Below are 17,441 nucleotides of genomic sequence, written 5' to 3' on the forward strand. Positions count from 1 at the left end.
GGAAGCTTTGCTTCTGATGAATATTTTAGCAGGGAACGAAATGGTAATTTGAAGGCTCAGTGGGAGTTTTAGAACAAGTATTTTTTGTTTTCCTTGTTTAATTTGTTTTGCAATGCTTTGCGTGGATGTGAGGCTAAAGCAGTGTGACGATATTTGAAGTTTCCTCTTCATATTGTAAAATGCTTAAGTTGCTTTTTGCAAAAGGTCAAATCTTTCAAAGATTCAATCCCTTTTCCTAAACTAGCTTTGGGAAAAGAAGATGTATTACATAAAGATCCTTTTCATGTTGTGTGGCGTTTATTGTTGGGCTACAACCTTTTTGATGTTTTTCTAAAGGTTACTAGTTTTGAGTCGATAGCTTTGTTGGCATGTAAGTAGTCTTTTGCTTTGTAGTGATTGGAGTTTGTGAGGGTTGGTTTTTTTTGTGCTGGGCGTTATATTTAAAAAGCTGCTGTTACTGTAGAAATAGAATTTGAGAGAAGGTTAAGCTTTGAATTTATAGTGAAAATGCTTGATGAGGTCCCTGGTTTCTATAGTGCTGAGTTCTTTGAAGAGTTTATTTATAGTTTATTCAAACATGGCACCCAAAAGTAGCAGATGCTCTTGACCTCAATCCCTGTGTTTTTCATGTCCCTTCTTAATGGGCTTCTAGAAGCAACTGATACAAGTGGTGCACTCTTTTTCTACAGTGCACTGTAGAATAAGACCACTGAGCTCACGCCTATTTGTTCTCTAAAAGAGGAAGCAATGTCTCGCTTCCCTCAAGAAGGATCTATCTGATGCAGTCATTCTCCATGTGGAAAAGAAGAGGAGAGTTGCTGTCCGGAGTAGTACCTGTATTAAGATTCAATAGCCTACCTTTTATTTTAGCTTTTCCTGATTGGTTAATTTTACAACGGTACTATATAAAATAATCTCTGTGTGTGTGTGTATATATATATGTACATGAAAGTGTGTATAGATAGATACAGATACATGTATATGTATAGATATCTTTTTAGTAGTAGAAACTAATTTTCAAGAATAAGTATAGGCAAGTTTGAGAATCGCTGTCCTGCCAGATCACTGTTTTGCAATCAACATTGGTAGTCAGGATAGTTCTTGGCACATGTCAAGATAATGAAGAAACCACCTGAAAGATCTCAGAAGCCTGTGGCACTGCACAATAAAGAATAACTTCTCACTCTAGTCAGAATCCAGCTATATCCTTAAAGAGTGTAATAATTGGCTGGTGCTAGTAATTATTACCCTTTTATTCCCAGCTCAACCAGATGAGATTAGAAATACACTTGCCCTTTATGTTGGGCTTATTTCTTACAAATCAATTATTAGGGCTAGTGATAAGCATTTTTGTAATCTTTTAAAATTAATGTTTAACACGTAGTTTCACTTGTCTGTCAAATGCTAATACATTTTTTTTTATATACGCCTGTACATAGAAGTGCGTGTATTTATACATACGCAAGTGCATGTGTTGATAAAAATTCTATCCTGTCTGTGGCATGTTGAGTGGTTTTTAACTTAATCTTTTTTCTTAACAGAATATCTTTACAAATCATACCCTGGATGTGAATGTAAGATGGTTAGCTGTGCTGTACTTTAAAAATGGAATTGATTGCTACTGGAGACGGGTCGCACCACAGTAAGTTCTAATTTTCTTTCACTTAACCTTCTACGGTAGGTTTTGTTACACTTGCCAAACTGGAAAACAGCAAATTCCTTGGTTGATAGAAGTTACTTTAGAATTTATGGTGAAATTGATAAAATGTTTCAATATTAGGACTCATTAATGAACCAGTCTGTTTTCATAGTACTTCTTACAACTCTGTTCATGTTTTACTTTTAAAAACTGAGTTAGAAGTCTTTTTCATAGATGCCAGATTTTGAAGTGACGTGATAAGCTTGATAAAGTTAACACCTGGACTTTCTGATAGTGGCAGACATGAAAGGTAGAAAGTCTCTTGGAGAGATTATTAAGGAGACATTTCATTTAAGTTGATTCAGAATTTGTGTTGAATATATATGTAAGAGGCAGTAGCTATCACAGTAGGAAGTTCTGATCTTGATTTTTTTTTTTGTTTTTTTTGTTCTGATATGTGGGTTCTAATAATGCATAACAAAAAGTTCTCCAAAGAAGCTAAAAATCTAGCCAGTATTCTTGAGGACCAAATAATTTACTTATAAGTTATAAATAGTGCCATTACAATTTGTGATATCTACAGAACTATATACTTCTCAGTGTTCTGTGTGAAGTTTGTTTTTTTTCTTGAAAAAGTAGGTGTAATTTCAAAAAGGGTGTTCTGGTTTTGGCTGGGATAGAGTTAACTTTCTTCCTAGTAGCTGGTAAGGTGCTGTGTTTTGGATTTAGGATGAGAATAATGTTGATAACACACTGATGTTTTAGTTGTTGCTAAGTAGTGCTTATCCTAAGTCAAGGGTTTTTCAGTTTCCCATGCTCTGCCAGCGAGGAGGTGCACAAGAAGCTGGGAGGGAGCATGGCCAGGACAGCTGGCCCGAACTAGCTAGAGGGATATTCCATACCATAGGACGTCATGTTCAGTATATATAGACAGGGGAGTTAACTGGGAGGGGCCAATTGCTGCTTGGGGACTGGCTGGGCGTTGGTCAGTGGGTGGTGAGCAATTGCATTGTGCATCACTTGTCTTCCTTGGGTTTTATTTCTCTCTGTTTTTGTTACCTTCCTTTTCATTACTATTATTATTATATTTAATTTTATTTCAATTATTAAACTGTTCTCATCTCAACCCACGAGTTTTCCTTTTTTTCCCCTGATTCTCCTCCCCATCCCACTGGGAGGGGGAAGGAGTGAGGTGAGTGAGTGGCTGCGTGGTGCTTAGTTGCTGGCTGGGGTTTAACCACGACAGACCTTTTTGATGCCCAATGTGGGGCTCGAAGGGTTGAGATAACGACAGACCTGACCAGAGCGTGTTAAAACAAATTTGTTACAAGCATTCATTATATCAGTTTAAGTCGCTGTTCACAATGTTGATTTGTTTATTCTCAGAGTTGTTGTGCTTGTTCTCAGAGTTGTGTTATGTAACACCTTCCTTGCTGTATGTGTTCCCTGTTGTACTGTTTATCACCTCTGGGGGCTGGGTTAAGGTTATCATCTTGTTGTACTTAGTAACACTGTCTTATAATATGATAAAATTGCTGGTCGTGAGACTAATCTGGTATTTGTACTTGACATTGCCATCATCTCTGTACTTCGGGTGCCATCTCCTGGAGACTATTAATAATTATACTTTTTACTGTTTCTCCTCGGGGAGCCAACCGATGGGGGAGACATCTTCCCATATCTTCCTCTTCTCCGCAATGTTAATTACAATAGTGTTTGAGAATTTTGTATATCCTTGGGATGCTCAAACCAAGCATGTTCCTATTGTAATGTCTCCTGAATGTGTTTCAGGTCTTGTTTAGGGTTAAACCACTATTTAAGAATATCACCCAGAGATCAACCCCCGTGATGGGCACTGCAGCTACTCTAACCCCGGCGATGGGTGATGGAGCTGAATCAGAGAATCAACCAGTGCTAGTATCAGTTGCCCCTATACACAAGAAGAAATGGACATGAAAATCAGTTTGTTTACTAAAGGAGGATGAAGCAGGGCCATCCCAAGAAAAGGAGGATGAAGCAGGGCCATCCCAAGAAAAGGAGGAAGAGGCAGAACAAGTAGTAACCACTCACTCCCTACGCCTGAGTGAGCCGCAGGATATGCAAAAAGGTTTCAGCCATCGTCCAGGTGAGCACATTATCACCTGGCTGCTCCAGTGCTGGGACAATGGGGCTAGTAGCCTGGAATTAGAGAGTAGGGAAGCCAAGCAGCTGGGATCCCTTTCTAGGGAAGGGGGCATTGACAAGGCAATTGGAAAAGGGACACAAGCCCTCAGCCTCTGGAGGCGACTCCTGTCAAGCGTGAAGGAAAGATACCCCTTTAAGGAAGATGTTATATGTCAATCAAGCAAGCGGACCACCAGGGAGAAAGGTATCCAGTACCTGAGGGAATTAGCCATGCTAGAGATGATTTGTTATGACCCGGACAATGCACAATTACCCAGAGATCCAGATGAAGTCCAATGCACATGACCCATGTGGTGGAAAGTTGTATGGAGTGCACCATCGTCGTATGCCAACTCATGAGCAATACTGACCTGGAAAGATGAAGAGGCACCGATGGTGGATGAAATGGCTCGCCAACTCCGGCAATACAAAGAAAATATCTCTTCCTCCCTCTGGGCCTGTGTCTCAGGTGTGGAAAAACTGTCTGAAAAGTCTGAAAAACTATTTGAAAAACTGTCTCAGGAGTTCCAGCAATTCAAAGAGGATAGGTCCTATTCCACACTGGAACAGACCAGTATCTTAGCTATTAAGAGTAAGCATTCCTCTGCTCAAGAGACAGGATATAGAGGGTACATATTACAGGGTACCCTGTGGTTTTCCCTGTGGGACCAAGGAGAGGACATGAGGAAGTGGGATGGAAAAATCTACCTTGACCCTAGAGGCACAGGTATGTGAGTTGCAAGGAAAAACAATCACCAAAGGGGGTTCTTCCTGGAAAATTGCTGCTCTAGTCAGTGGTTCCCCAGACAGAGGGGAAGGGCTTATCTTACTCCTGATCCTATGGAAAGAAATTCTATTCCGTTTTTACAAGAAGTGAGTAGGGAATCCTATGACCAGGATTAGAGGGGCCCTGCCTCCAGCCAGGTGGAGGAAAGGGACAACTGGGTCTATCGGACTGTGTGGATCCAGTAGTCAGACCCACAAGAGTATAAGGCTCTAATAGTTAACCAGCGCACAGTGTACCCTAATGCCATCAAGCTATAAAGAGGCAGAACCCATCTGTATTTCTGGTGTGACAGGGGGATCCCAAGAATTAACTGTACTGGAGGCTGAAGTAAGCCTAACTGGGAATGAATGGCAGAAACACCCCATTGTGACTAGTCCAGAGGCTCTGTGCATCCTTGGCATAGACTATCTCAGGAGAGGGTATTATTTTAAGGACCCAAAGGGGTATCGGTGGGCTTTTGGTATAGCTGCCTTAGAGATGGAGGGAATTGAACAGCTGTCTACCCTGCCTGGTCTCTCTCAAGACCCTTCGGTTGTGGGGTTGCTGAGGGTTGAAGAACAACAGGTGCCAATTGCTACCACAATGGTGCACTGGCGGCAATATCGCACCAACTGAGACTCCCTGATTCCCATCCACAAGTTGATTTGTTGACTGGAGACCCAAGGAGTGATCAGCAAAACTCGCTCACCCTTTAATAGTCATAAAAGAAAGTAAAGTCAAGGGACCTGCACAGGAGATCCAGTTTTTAGCAATAAAATGGCAAGATGGATGTCGTCAGATCCTAATGGATGTGATCAACAAAATAGCAGCTATGTCTCCACTGACTAATAAAAAGGAAACACAGGCCTTCTTAGGTGTTGTGGGTTTTTGGAGAATGCATGTTCCAAATTACAGTCTGATTGTAAGCCCTCTCTATCAAGTGACCCGGAAGAAGAACGATTTTAAATGGGGCCCTGAGCAACAACAAGCCTTTGAACAAATTAAACGGGAGATTGTTCATGCAGTAGCCCTTGGGCCAGTCTGGGCAGGACAAGATGTTAAAAATGTGCTCTATACTGCAGCTGGGGAGAATGGCCCTACCTGGAGCCTCTGGCACAGAAAGCACCTGGGGAGATCCGAGGCCAACCCCTGGGGTTTTGGAGTTGGGGATACAGGGGATCCAAGGCTCGCTATACTCCAACTGAAAAAGAGATATTGGCAGCATATGAAGGAGTTCAGGCTGCCTCAGAAGTGGTTGGTACTGAAACACAGCTCCTCTTAGCACCCCGACTGCCGGTGCTGGGCTGGATGTTCAAAGGGAGGGTCTCCTCTACACATCATGCAACTGATGCCACATGCAGTAAATGGGTCGCACTGATCACACAACAGGCTCTCATAGGAAACCCCAGTCACCCAGGAATTGTGGAAGTGATCATGGACTGGCCAGTGTGGAATAATTACTGGAAGTGACTTATTGATATGTGTGTGTCCCCTCCCCCCACCAAGGGGAGGTAAACCTCCAGGGTGGAATGTGGTGGATATGCAAGAAATCTGTTCCATAATAATTCCTTAAGCAACATAACCTGCAACCTTAGATGTTAGCAACACCAGGGGAGCTTGGTATGCTGAATCTAAGAGAAGCAACACAGAGGGTGGAGCGGAGTGGAGACACCGCGGCCAGGCTCTGTGATATCGCTGCAGGGATGGGGAACTGGAACTACTGGAACAAGAATGGAAGGTGCCTGCATTGAATCCACTGAAGCAAGGAGGTGAAATAATGGGGGTTCTGTCAATGCTATTGTCTTTTACTTCTGATTTATATCATAAGTGCCCAGTTCTGGAGTAGTGACATGCTAAATCATGCTCTCTGGGTGAACTTTGCTCATTATAATCTCATTATAATACCAAAACACACCTCCATCCCAAAAACTACCACCCGCCTTCAAGGTGCAACCACCCCTCACTGAGCATGCGCTCTGAATTTTCTCTAGCATATACCTTTAAAGGTAAAGCGAGGAGATTTTACACCAATCATAATAAAGGTATGTATGACTAGAGTCACTCAAGCTCCACCAAAAAAAATAAGAAAATATAAAAGGGCTTGAGAGGAGGAATGTCAAGGAAGACACCATCACAGACAAGTCGGGAGGACAGCGCTGACTTTGGGATCGGTCGACGGGCTGAACATCTCTTCCCCCCCCCCCCCCCAGGGATGCCTACTGGGTAAGATTCGAACCCCTGGTTATACCGAGTGCTTCCCTGGGAAACTATAGAAATCTCTATAAAGTTTTTCCATAATTTAGTGTGCTTGTAGTCAACTGTATTATTATTTGCACGTGCTTTGCAGACAGTGTATTTATCACCGGCAATCCAAAAGAATCTGCATTCTGTTGCTTTAATAAACTGCACTGTTCATTAATCTAGTCATGATAGTTCGTTAACGTGACCAAACTCCCTAAGTCTGGTAATTCTCATGCGTTGAACGCAGCTAAACCGAGAGTGCAGTACGCTATTAGTGCATCTGTAATCGTGATAGTTCAACATATTGAACGTAACGGGACTTATAGCATTGAATTACACATCACTCAGAAGTGAAACCTAGCTGCCCCCAGCCCCTCTGACATCTGACGACAAGCTGGAATGCAAGGGGGTTTATTTTCTGCCAAACTTCGTTACACTTTAATGCGACAGCCAGAAGGCAAAGATTTCGGAATATCGCCAGAGGAGGAGGTGACACGTGCTGAAGAGGCCCCACTGTATAATAAACTGTCAGAAAATGAGAGGCAATATGCCCTGTTCACTGACGGGTCCTGTCGCATTGTGGGAAAGCATCAGAGGTGGAAGGCTGCTGTATGGCGTCCTACACGACAAGTCACAGAAACTGCTGAAGGAGAAGGTGAATCAAGTCAGTTTGCAGAAGTGAAAGCCATCCAGCCAGCGTTAGACATTGGTGAAAGAGAAAAGTGGCCAGTGCTCTATCTCTATACTGATTCATGGATGGTGGCAAATGCCCTGTGGGGGTGGTTACAGCAATGGAAGCAGAGCAACTGGCAGCGCAGAGGTAAACCCATCTGGGCTGCCGCACTGTGGCAAGATATTGAGTCCCGGCTAGAGAATCTGGTTGTAAAAGTATGTCATGTAGATGCTCACGTACCCAAGAGTCAGGTGTCGTGGTTTAACCCCAGCCAGCAACTAAACACCACGCAGCCGCTCACTCACTCCCCCCCCACCCAGTGGGATGGGGGAGAAAATCGGGAAAAGAAGCAAAACCTGGGGGTTGAGATAAGAACGGTTTAATGGAACAGAAAAGAAGAAACTAATAATGATAATGATAACACTAATAAAATGACAACAGTAATAATGAAAGGATTGGAATGTACAAATGATGCACAGTGCAATTGCTCACCACCCGCCGACCGACACCCAGCCAGTCCCCGAGCGGCGATTCCCCGCCCCCACTTCCCAGTTCCTATACTAGATGGGACGTCACATGGTATGGAATACCCCGTTGGCCAGTTTGGGTCAGGTGCCCTGGCTGTGTCCTGTGCCAACTTCTTGTGCCCCTCCAGCTTTCTCGCTGGCTGGGCATGAGAAGCTGAAAAATCCTTGACTTGAGTCTAAACACTACTGAGCAACAACTGAAAACATCAGTGTTATCAACATTCTTCGCATACTGAACTCAAAACATAGCACTGTACCAGCTACTAGGAAGACAGTTAACTCTATCCCAGCTGAAACCAGGACAGTATCCACCCCTTATTCTATACCATTGACATCATGCTCAGTTCCCATACCTTTAGTTACATCCTGATCAATCATCATCACCTTTCCATCCCTTTAAGACATATGAACAATGAGATAGATATATGTATACACACACAGAGATATCATTCCTTTAGTTCATGGGTCATGTTCATAAAATGTTCATTGAGTTCATTTAGTTTCCGACTCTGGGCTCCACCTGTCATACCAGTCTTTCTGGGCAGGAGGGATGGTGCAAAGTCCTCTCAGTCGGTAGAGCAGAATTGGGCTTCAGTGCGGTGTGACGAGCAGGTGACATTTGGCGCAGCGGGAGGATGGTGTGCACCGTTGGATTGTTGCATGCTGGAGTCAGTTCTGGTTCCATCACTACTGCGCTTTGCTCAGTTTCATCACAGTTCTTTTCTTGCTTGATCTAAATGATTCTTACTATAGTACTATGGATATAGCATATAACAATTATAGTAAGGATAACATACAGTAGCAGGGTTATATAGCAACTAATATCATACAGTTTAATTCTGGCTATTCTCACCTAAAATTAAATCCCCTTGAGGCACACATCGGACTTCCCCATCTTTTCGCACCACCCACCAAGTGCACCCAGGCCCTTGAGCAAAAGCAATCCCACGAATGGGTTTACCTCTGCCTGAGGCAGGAGTAACCCAGACTGTCTTCCCTAACATATTTTTTATGTGCACTACAGGGACTTTATACCCTTCTACAGTATGTAAAAGTTCTGACTGGGCAGGGCCACCCCGATTGGCAGATCCTCTGGTGTTGACTAACCAGGTGGCTTTTGCTAAATGTGTATCCCAATGTTTGAAAGTTCCACCCCCCATTGCTCTCAATGTAGTCTTTAACAGTCCATTGTATCCTTCAATTTTCCCAGAGGCTGGTGCATGATAGGGGATATGATACACCCACTCAATGCCATGCTCTTTGGCCCAGGTGTCTATGAGGTTGTTTCGGAAATGAGTCCCGTTGTCTGACTCAATTCGTTCTGGGGTGCCATGTCGCCACAAGACTTGCTTTTCTAGGCCCAGGATAGTGTTCCGGGCGGTGGCATGGGGCACAGAATATGTTTCCAGCCATCCAGTGGTTGCTTCCACCATTGTGAGCACATAGCGCTTGCCTTGGCGAGTTTGTGGGAGTGTGATATAGTCAATCTGCCAGGCCTCCCCATATTTATATTTCAGCCATCGCCCTCCATACCACAGGGGCTTTAACCGCTTGGCTTGCTTAATTGCAGCACATGTTTCACATTCATGGATAACCTGTGCGATAGTGTCCATGGTCAAGTCCACCCCTCGATCACAAGCCCATCTATATGTTGCATCTCTTCCCTGATGGCCTGAAGCATCATGGGCCCACTGAGCCATAAATAGCTCACCCTTATGTTGCCAGTCCAGGTCCACCTGAGCCACTTCAGTCTTGGCAGCCTGATGCACCTGTTGGTTGTTTTGATGTTCTTCAGTGGCCTGACTCTTGGGTATGTGAGCATCTACGTGACGTACTTTTACAACCAGATTCTCTAGCCGGGACGCAATACCTTGCCACAGCGCGGCAGCCCAGATGGGTTTACCTCTGCGCTGCCAGTTGCTCTGCTTCCATTGCTGTAACCACCCCCACAGGGCATTTGCCACTATCCATGAGTCAGTATAGAGATAGAGCACTGGCCACTTTTCTCTTTCAGCAATATCTAATGCTAGCTGGATGGCTTTCACCCCTGCAAACTGACTCGATTCACCTTCTCCTTCAGCAGTTTCTGCGACTTGTCGTGTAGGACTTCATACGGCAGCTTTCCACCTCCGATGCTTTCCCACGATGCGACAGGATCCGTCAGTGAACAGGGCATATTGCCTCTCATGTTCTGGCAGTTTATTATACAGTGGGGCCTCTTAAGCACGTGCCACCTCCTCCTCTGGTGACATTCCAAAATCTTTGCCTTCTGGCCAGTCTGTGATCACTTCCAAAATTCCTGGGTGACTGGGGTTTCCTATGCGAGCCCGTTGTGTGATCAGTGCAATCCACTTACTCCACGTGGCATCAGTTGCATGATGTGTAGAGGAGACTTTCCCTTTGAACATCCAGCCCAGCACTGGCAGTCGGGGTGCTAAGAGGAGCTGTGTTTCAGTACCAACCACTTCTGAGGCAGCTCAAACTCCTTCATATGCTGCCAATATCTCTTTTTCAGTTGGAGTACAGTAAGCCTCGGATCCTTGATATCCCCGACTCCAAAACCCCAGGGGTCGGCCTCAGGTCTCCCCAGGTGCTTTCTGCCAGAGGCTCCAGGTAGGGCCATTCTCCCCAGCTGCAGTATAGAGCACATTTTTAACATCTTGTCCTGCCCCAACTGGCCCAAGGGCTACTGCATGAACAATCTCCCGTTTAATTTGTTCAAAGGCTTGTCGTTGTTCAGGGCCCCATTTAAAATCGTTCTTCTTCCGGGTAACTTGGTAGAGAGGGCTTACAATCAGACTGTAATTTGGAATATGTATTCTCCAAAACCCCAAGACACCTAAGAAGGCCTGTGTTTCCTTTTTATTAGTTGGTGGAGACATAGCTGCTATTTTGTTAATCACGTCCATTGGGATCTGACGACGTCCATCTTGCCATTTTATTCCTAAAGACTGGATCTCGTGTGCAGGTCCCTTGACCTTACTTTCTTTTATGGCAAAACCAGCCTTCAAAAGGATTTGGATTATTTTCTTCCCTTTCTCAAAGACTTCTTCTGCTGTGTTGCCCCATACGATGATGTCATCAATGTATTGCAGGTGTTCCGGAGCTTCACCTTTTTCCAGTGCAGTCTGGATTAGTCCATGGCAAATGGTGGGGCTGTGTTTCCACCCCTGGGGCAATCGATTCCAAGTGTACTGGACACCCCTCCAAGTAAAGGCAAATTGTGGACGACACTCTGCTGCCAGAGGGATTGAGAAAAATGCATTAGCAATGTCAATTGTAGCATACCACTTGGCTGCCTTTGACTCTAGTTCGTGTTGAAGTTCTAGCATATCTGGAACGGCAGCACTCAGCGGTGGCGTAACTTCATTCAGGCCGCGATAGTCAACTGTTAGTCTCCACTCCCCATTAGACTTTCGCACGGGCCATATGGGACTATTAAAGGGTGAGCGAGTTTTGCTGATCACTCCTTGGCTCTCCAGTTGGCGAATCAACTTGTGGATGGGAATCAGAGAGTCTCGGTTGGTGCGATATTGCCGCCGGTGCACCGTCGTGGTAGCAATTGGCACTTGTTGTTCTTCAACCCTCAGCAACCCCAGAATCGAAGGGTCTTGAGAGAGACCAGGCAGGGTAGACAGCTGTTCAGTGCCCTCCGTCTCCAAGGCAGCTATACCAAAAGCCCATCGATACCCCTTTGGGTCCTTAAAATACCCCCTCCTGCAGTAGTCTATGCCAAGGATGCACGGAGCCTCTGGACCAGTCACAATGGGGTGTTTCTGCCATTCATTCCCAGTTAGGCTTACTTCAGCTTCCAATACAGTTAACTCTTGGGATCCCCCTGTCACACCAGAAATACAAATGGGTTCTGCCCCTTTATAGCTTGATGGCATTAGAGTGCACTGTGCGCCGGTGTCTACTAGAGCCTTATACTCCTGTGGGTCTAACGTGCCAGGCCATCGAATCCACACAGTCCAATAGACCCGGTTATCCCTTTCCTCCACCTGGCTGGAGGCAGGGCCCCTCTAATTCTGGTCAGAGTATCCAGTATTCACTTCTCGTAAAATTGGCTCAAAATTCCCTTCAAGACGATCAGAAATAAGATCAGCCCTTCTACTCTGTTTGGAAACTGGAGCAGCATTTTTCCTGATAGAATCCCCTTTTGTGGTGGTTTTTCCTCGCAGCTCACGTACCTGTGCATTTAGGACCGAGGTAGGTTTTCCATCCCATTTCCTCATGTCCTCTCCATGATCACATAAGTAAAACCACAGGGCACCTCGCGGTGTGTACCTTCTATATTCTCTCTCTTGGGCAGAGGAGCGCTCACTCCTAATAGCTGAGACATTGGTCCTTACAGGTGGGCAATAGGACATCTCCTCTTTGAATTGCTGGAAATCCTCGGACAGCTTCTCCACCGCCGAAATGCAGGCTTGTAGGGAGGAGGAGAGATTTTCTTCGTATTGACGGAGTTGGCGAGCCACTTCATCCACTGTCGGTGCCTCTTCGTCTTTCCAGGTCATTATTGCCAGTGAGTTGGCATAGGACGATGGTGCGCTCCGTACAAACTTCCGCCACATGGGTCGTGTGCACTGGACTTCGTCTGGATCTTTGGGTAATTGTGGGTTGTCCAGGTCATGATGAATTGTCTCTAGCACAGCTAATTCCCTCAGGTATTGGATACCTCTTTCCATGGTTGTCCACTTGCTTGATTGACATATAACATCTTCCTTAAAGGGGTACCTTTCCTTCACACTTGACAGGAGTCGCCTCCAGAGACTGATGGCTTGTGTCCCTCTTTCAATTGCCTTGTTAATGCCACCTTCCCTGGCAAGCGATCCCAGCTGCTTGGCTTCCCTACCTTCTAATTCCAAGCTATTAGCCCCATTGTCCCAGCATCGGAGGAGCCAGGTGATAATATGCTCACCTATACGGCGGCCAAAATCTTTTCGCATATCCCGCAGCTCACTCAAGGATAGGGACCGGGTTATTACCTCTGGTTCTGCCTCTTCCTCCTGTTCCCGTGATGACCCTGGTTTGCCCTCATCCTTCGCTAAGCGAACTGATTTTTTTGTATATTTCTTTTTATGTATGGGGGCAACTGATACTGGTGCAGGTTGGTCCGCTGGTTCAGTTGCAGTACCGCTCGCCGGGTCTTGCATATCCACAGCGTCTGTTGCCAAGGTTTGGGTAGCTGCTGTGCTCGTCGCTGGGGCTGGAGGGACCTCAGTGCCCGTTGCCGCGGTTTGGGTAGCTGCAGTGCTCATTGCTGAGGCTGGAGGGCTGCAGTGCCTGTCGCTGAGGTTTGGGTAGCCACAGTGCTCGTTGCTGGGGCTGGAGGGGCCGCAGTGCCCGTTGCCGAGGTTTGAGTGACTGCAGTGCTCATTGTTTTGTTGTTAGTTCCAGAGACCTTCTCTTCCCCTTGAGGGTACTGAGTGGTGTTGAACAGGGCTCTATAGGCATGGGCCAGGCCCCAGCACGTTGCAGTAATTTGTATCTCTCTGGAGCTGCCGGGGTGACAGCATACCTTTTCCAAATATTTTACTAGTTCTTCTGGATTCTGCACTTGTTCAGGGGTGAATTTCCAAAACATTGGAGGTGCCTGCTTTTCTAGGTACTTGCCCATACTACCCCACACACCCTGCCACTCATAATTATCCAGCCTTGGGGCAGATCTCTGGGTGATTTTCTTAAATAGTTGTTTAACCTTAAACGAGAGCTGAACCACATTCAGAAGCATGCTAATTCCTAGCAGTAGGGCTAGGACCGTGGTGGTCCCAACATCCCAAGAGTATTCAAATTTTTCAAAATTCTCAAACACCATTGTAACTGGACTGAAGGAGAAAGGAGAGGAGAAGAAAGGTATCCCACCCATAGACTGGTTTTCCAAGGAGGAAAGGTAAATGGTATAATTATTAATAGTTTCCCACACATGGCTTCCACAGTATAAAGGTGACAATGCTGAGTGCAAGTACCGGATTAATCCCACAGCCGACGACTTTATCATACCATAAACCAGTGTTATACAATACATCAAAGCGAAAACCTTAATCCACCTCCCACGGATGATAAGCAGCAGAAGAGGGACTACATACAGCAAGCGAGGTGATACATAACAGAACTTTAAAAACCAGAGCAACAACTCTAAGAACACATAAATCAACATAATGACCAGCGACTATTAGACCGATATAATGAATGCTTATAACAAATTTGTTTTAACAAGCTCTGGTCAGGTTTGTCGTTATCTCAACCCTTCGTGCCCCACGTTGGGCGCCAAAAAGGACTGTCGTGGTTTAACCCCAGCCAGCAACTAAACACCACGCAGCCGCTCACTCACTCCCCCCCACCCAGTGGGATGGGGGAGAAAATCGGGAAAAGAAGCAAAACCCGTGGGTTGAGATAAGAACGGTTTAATAGAACAGAAAAGAAGAAACTAATAATGATAATGATAACACTAATAAAATGACAACAGTAATAATGAAAGGATTGGAATGTACAAATGATGCGCAGTGCAATTGCTCACCACCCGCCGACCGACACCCAGCCAGTCCCCGAGCGGCGATTCCCCGCCCCCACTTCCCAGTTCCTATACTAGATGGGACGTCACATGGTATGGAATACCCCGTTGGCCAGTTTGGGTCAGGTGCCCTGGCTGTGTCCTGTGCCAACTTCTTGTGCCCCTCCAGCTTTCTCGCTGGCTGGGCATGAGAAGCTGAAAAATCCTTGACTTGAGACTAAACATTATTGAGCAACAACTGAAAACATCAGTGTTATCAACATTCTTCGCATACTGAACTCAAAACATAGCACTGTACCAGCTACTAGGAAGACAGTTAACTCTATCCCAGCTGAAACCAGGACATCAGGCCACTGAAGAACATCAAAATAACCAGCAGGTGGATCAGGCTGCTAAGATTGGAGTTGCTCAGGTGGACCTGGAGTGGCAACATAAGGGTGAGCTATTTATGGCTCAGTGGGCCCATGACACCTCAGGCCATCAGGGAAGAGATGCAACATATAGATGGGCTCGTGATCGAGGGGTGGACTTGACCATGGACATTGTCGCACATGTTATCCATGAATGTGAAACATGTGCTGCAATTAAGCAAGCCAAGCGGTTAAAGCCCCTGTGGTATGGAGGGCGATGGCTGAAATATAAATATGGGGAGGCCTGGCAGATTGACTATATCACACTCCCACAAACCCACCAAGGCAAGCACCACACACTTACAATGGTGGAAGCAACCACTGGGTGGCTGGAAACATATTCTGTGCCCCACGCCACTGCCCAGAACACTATCCTGGGCCTTGAAGAGAAAGTTTTATGGCGACACGGCACCCCAGAAAGAATCGAGTCGGACAATGGGACTCATTTCCAAAACAACCTCATAGACACCTGGGCCAAAGAACATGGCATTGAGTGGGTGTATCATATCCCCTATCATGCACCAGCCTCTGGGAAAATCGATTGAAACTGATACCGAAAAAGCCGGTCGAAGAAACTCTCTAAGACTTGATTTTGGAGTTTTAGAAAGCAGGCTTTCTTTATTGCGGCGCTGGATGCACGGGGGATCGCTCCACATATCGTGCACACCGTCAGGCCTAATTGTGCAGGTTAAGTACACGTTCTACATACATATTCACTAGATTTCCGAGAAATGTTATACATGTTCATTAGTTTTCTGGGAAACTGTTAGCATATGCAAATGTCCTTTACGCAGGTGCATTGAAGGTCTCTGGTGGTCTTCCATAGTCTTCCTCGCTTGTCAGCTACTTGATCCTCCTGAGGTGATTCTGCGCAGTATGGTCCTTTACATGTTTTGGTACATCTTATCCTGAAGAATGCTCGTTAGTCCCTAAAAAATGCTTGTTAGTGCTCTTATTATCTAAGTTTTCATTAGTGATGTAAAACCACATGTCTAGTTTAAGTTAAATTATCTACAAGGACGGGAACAAAGGCAGGAGTTCTTATCTTTTCCGGCCCTATCTCTCAAGCAAGGCCTCTGCTTGTGCCTTCTCAGCAAGACTGTAAATTCATCAAACATTTAATTAAGCTTTGTGATTGCTCATGGCTCCCTCTTGCTTATTCTCATTTTCTTGATCTTTCAACTTTTACAATATCAATACAATAGACTGTTAAAGACTACATTGAGAGCAATGCGGGGTGGAACCTTCAAACATTGGGATACACATTTATCAAAAGCCACCTGGTTAGGCAACACCAGAGGATCTGCCAATCGGGGTGGCCCTGCCCAGTCAGAATTTTTACATACTGTAGAAGGGGATAAAGTCCCTGTAGTGCACATAAAAAATATGTTAGGGAAGACAGTCTGGGTTACTCCTGCCTCAGGCAAAGGTAAACCCATTCATGGGATTGCTTTTGCTCAAGGGCCTGGGTGCACTTGGTGGGTGATGCAAAAAGATGGGGAAGTCCGATGTGTACCTCAGGGGGATTTCATTTTGGGAGATGTCCTGGTTTCAGCTGGGATAGAGTTAACTGTCTTCCTAGTAGCTGGTACAGTGCTATGTTTTGAGTTCAGAGCGAAGAATGTTGATAACACTGATGTTTTCAGTTGTTGCTCAGTAGTGTTTAGACTAATGTCAAGGATTTTTCAGCTTCTCATGCCCAGCCAGTGAGAAAGCTGGAGGGGCACAAGAAGTTGGCACAGGACACAGCCAGGGCACCTGACCCAAACTGGCCAACGGTGTATTCCATACCATGTGACGTCCCATCCAGTACAGAAACGGGGAAGTGGGGGGCAGGGATTCGCCGCTCGGGGGACTGGCTGGGTGTCGGTCGGCGGGTGGTGAGCAATTGCACTGCGTATCATTTGTACATTCCAATCCTTTCATTATTGCTGTTGTCATTTTATTAGTGTTATCATTATCATTATTAGTTTCTTCTTTTCTGTTCTATTAAACCGTTCTTATCTCAACCCACGGGTTTTGCTTCTTCTCCCGATTTTCTCCCCCATCCCACTGGGTGGGGGGGGAGTGAGTGAGCGGCTGCGTGGTGTTTAGTTGCTGGCTGGGGTTAAACCACGACAGAGAGAATAGCCAGTGAATTAGGCTGTATGATGTTAATTGCTATATAACACTGTATATCATCACTTCTGTGGTGGCTGTATGCCTGTATTGGGTCTGGCTGAGATGGAGTTAATTCTCCCTATAGCAGCCCTCGTAGTGCTGTGCTCTGTATTGGTAGCTAGAAAGGTGTTGATAACACACCAGTGTTTTGGCTGCTGCTGAGCAGTGCTGGCACAGCATCAAGGCTGTCTCTCCAACATTTTTGCCCCCTTCAACGGCAGGCTGGACCTGGGCAAGATCTTGGGAGGGGACATAGCCAGGACAGCTGACCTAAACTAACCAAACAGATATTCCATACCATATGACGTCAGCTCAGCTATAAAAGCTAAGTAAAGGGAGATGGAAGGG

General features: G+C 45.6%; 1 protein-coding gene across 1 annotated transcript in view; it reads left to right on the forward strand.

Annotated features, from left to right (window-relative positions):
- Window positions 1-17,441, forward strand: part of LOC128136185 (importin-11-like) — a 180,027-nt gene that overhangs the window by 20,761 nt on the left and 141,825 nt on the right. The window contains exon 3 of the mRNA XM_052775369.1: window positions 1,542-1,642. Within this exon, the coding sequence (XP_052631329.1) occupies window positions 1,542-1,642 (101 nt within the window). The remainder of the gene's footprint in view (window positions 1-1,541; window positions 1,643-17,441) is intronic.

Source organism: Harpia harpyja, chromosome W (genome assembly GCF_026419915.1).
Source record: "Harpia harpyja isolate bHarHar1 chromosome W, bHarHar1 primary haplotype, whole genome shotgun sequence".
Classification (NCBI taxonomy): domain Eukaryota; kingdom Metazoa; phylum Chordata; class Aves; order Accipitriformes; family Accipitridae; genus Harpia; species Harpia harpyja.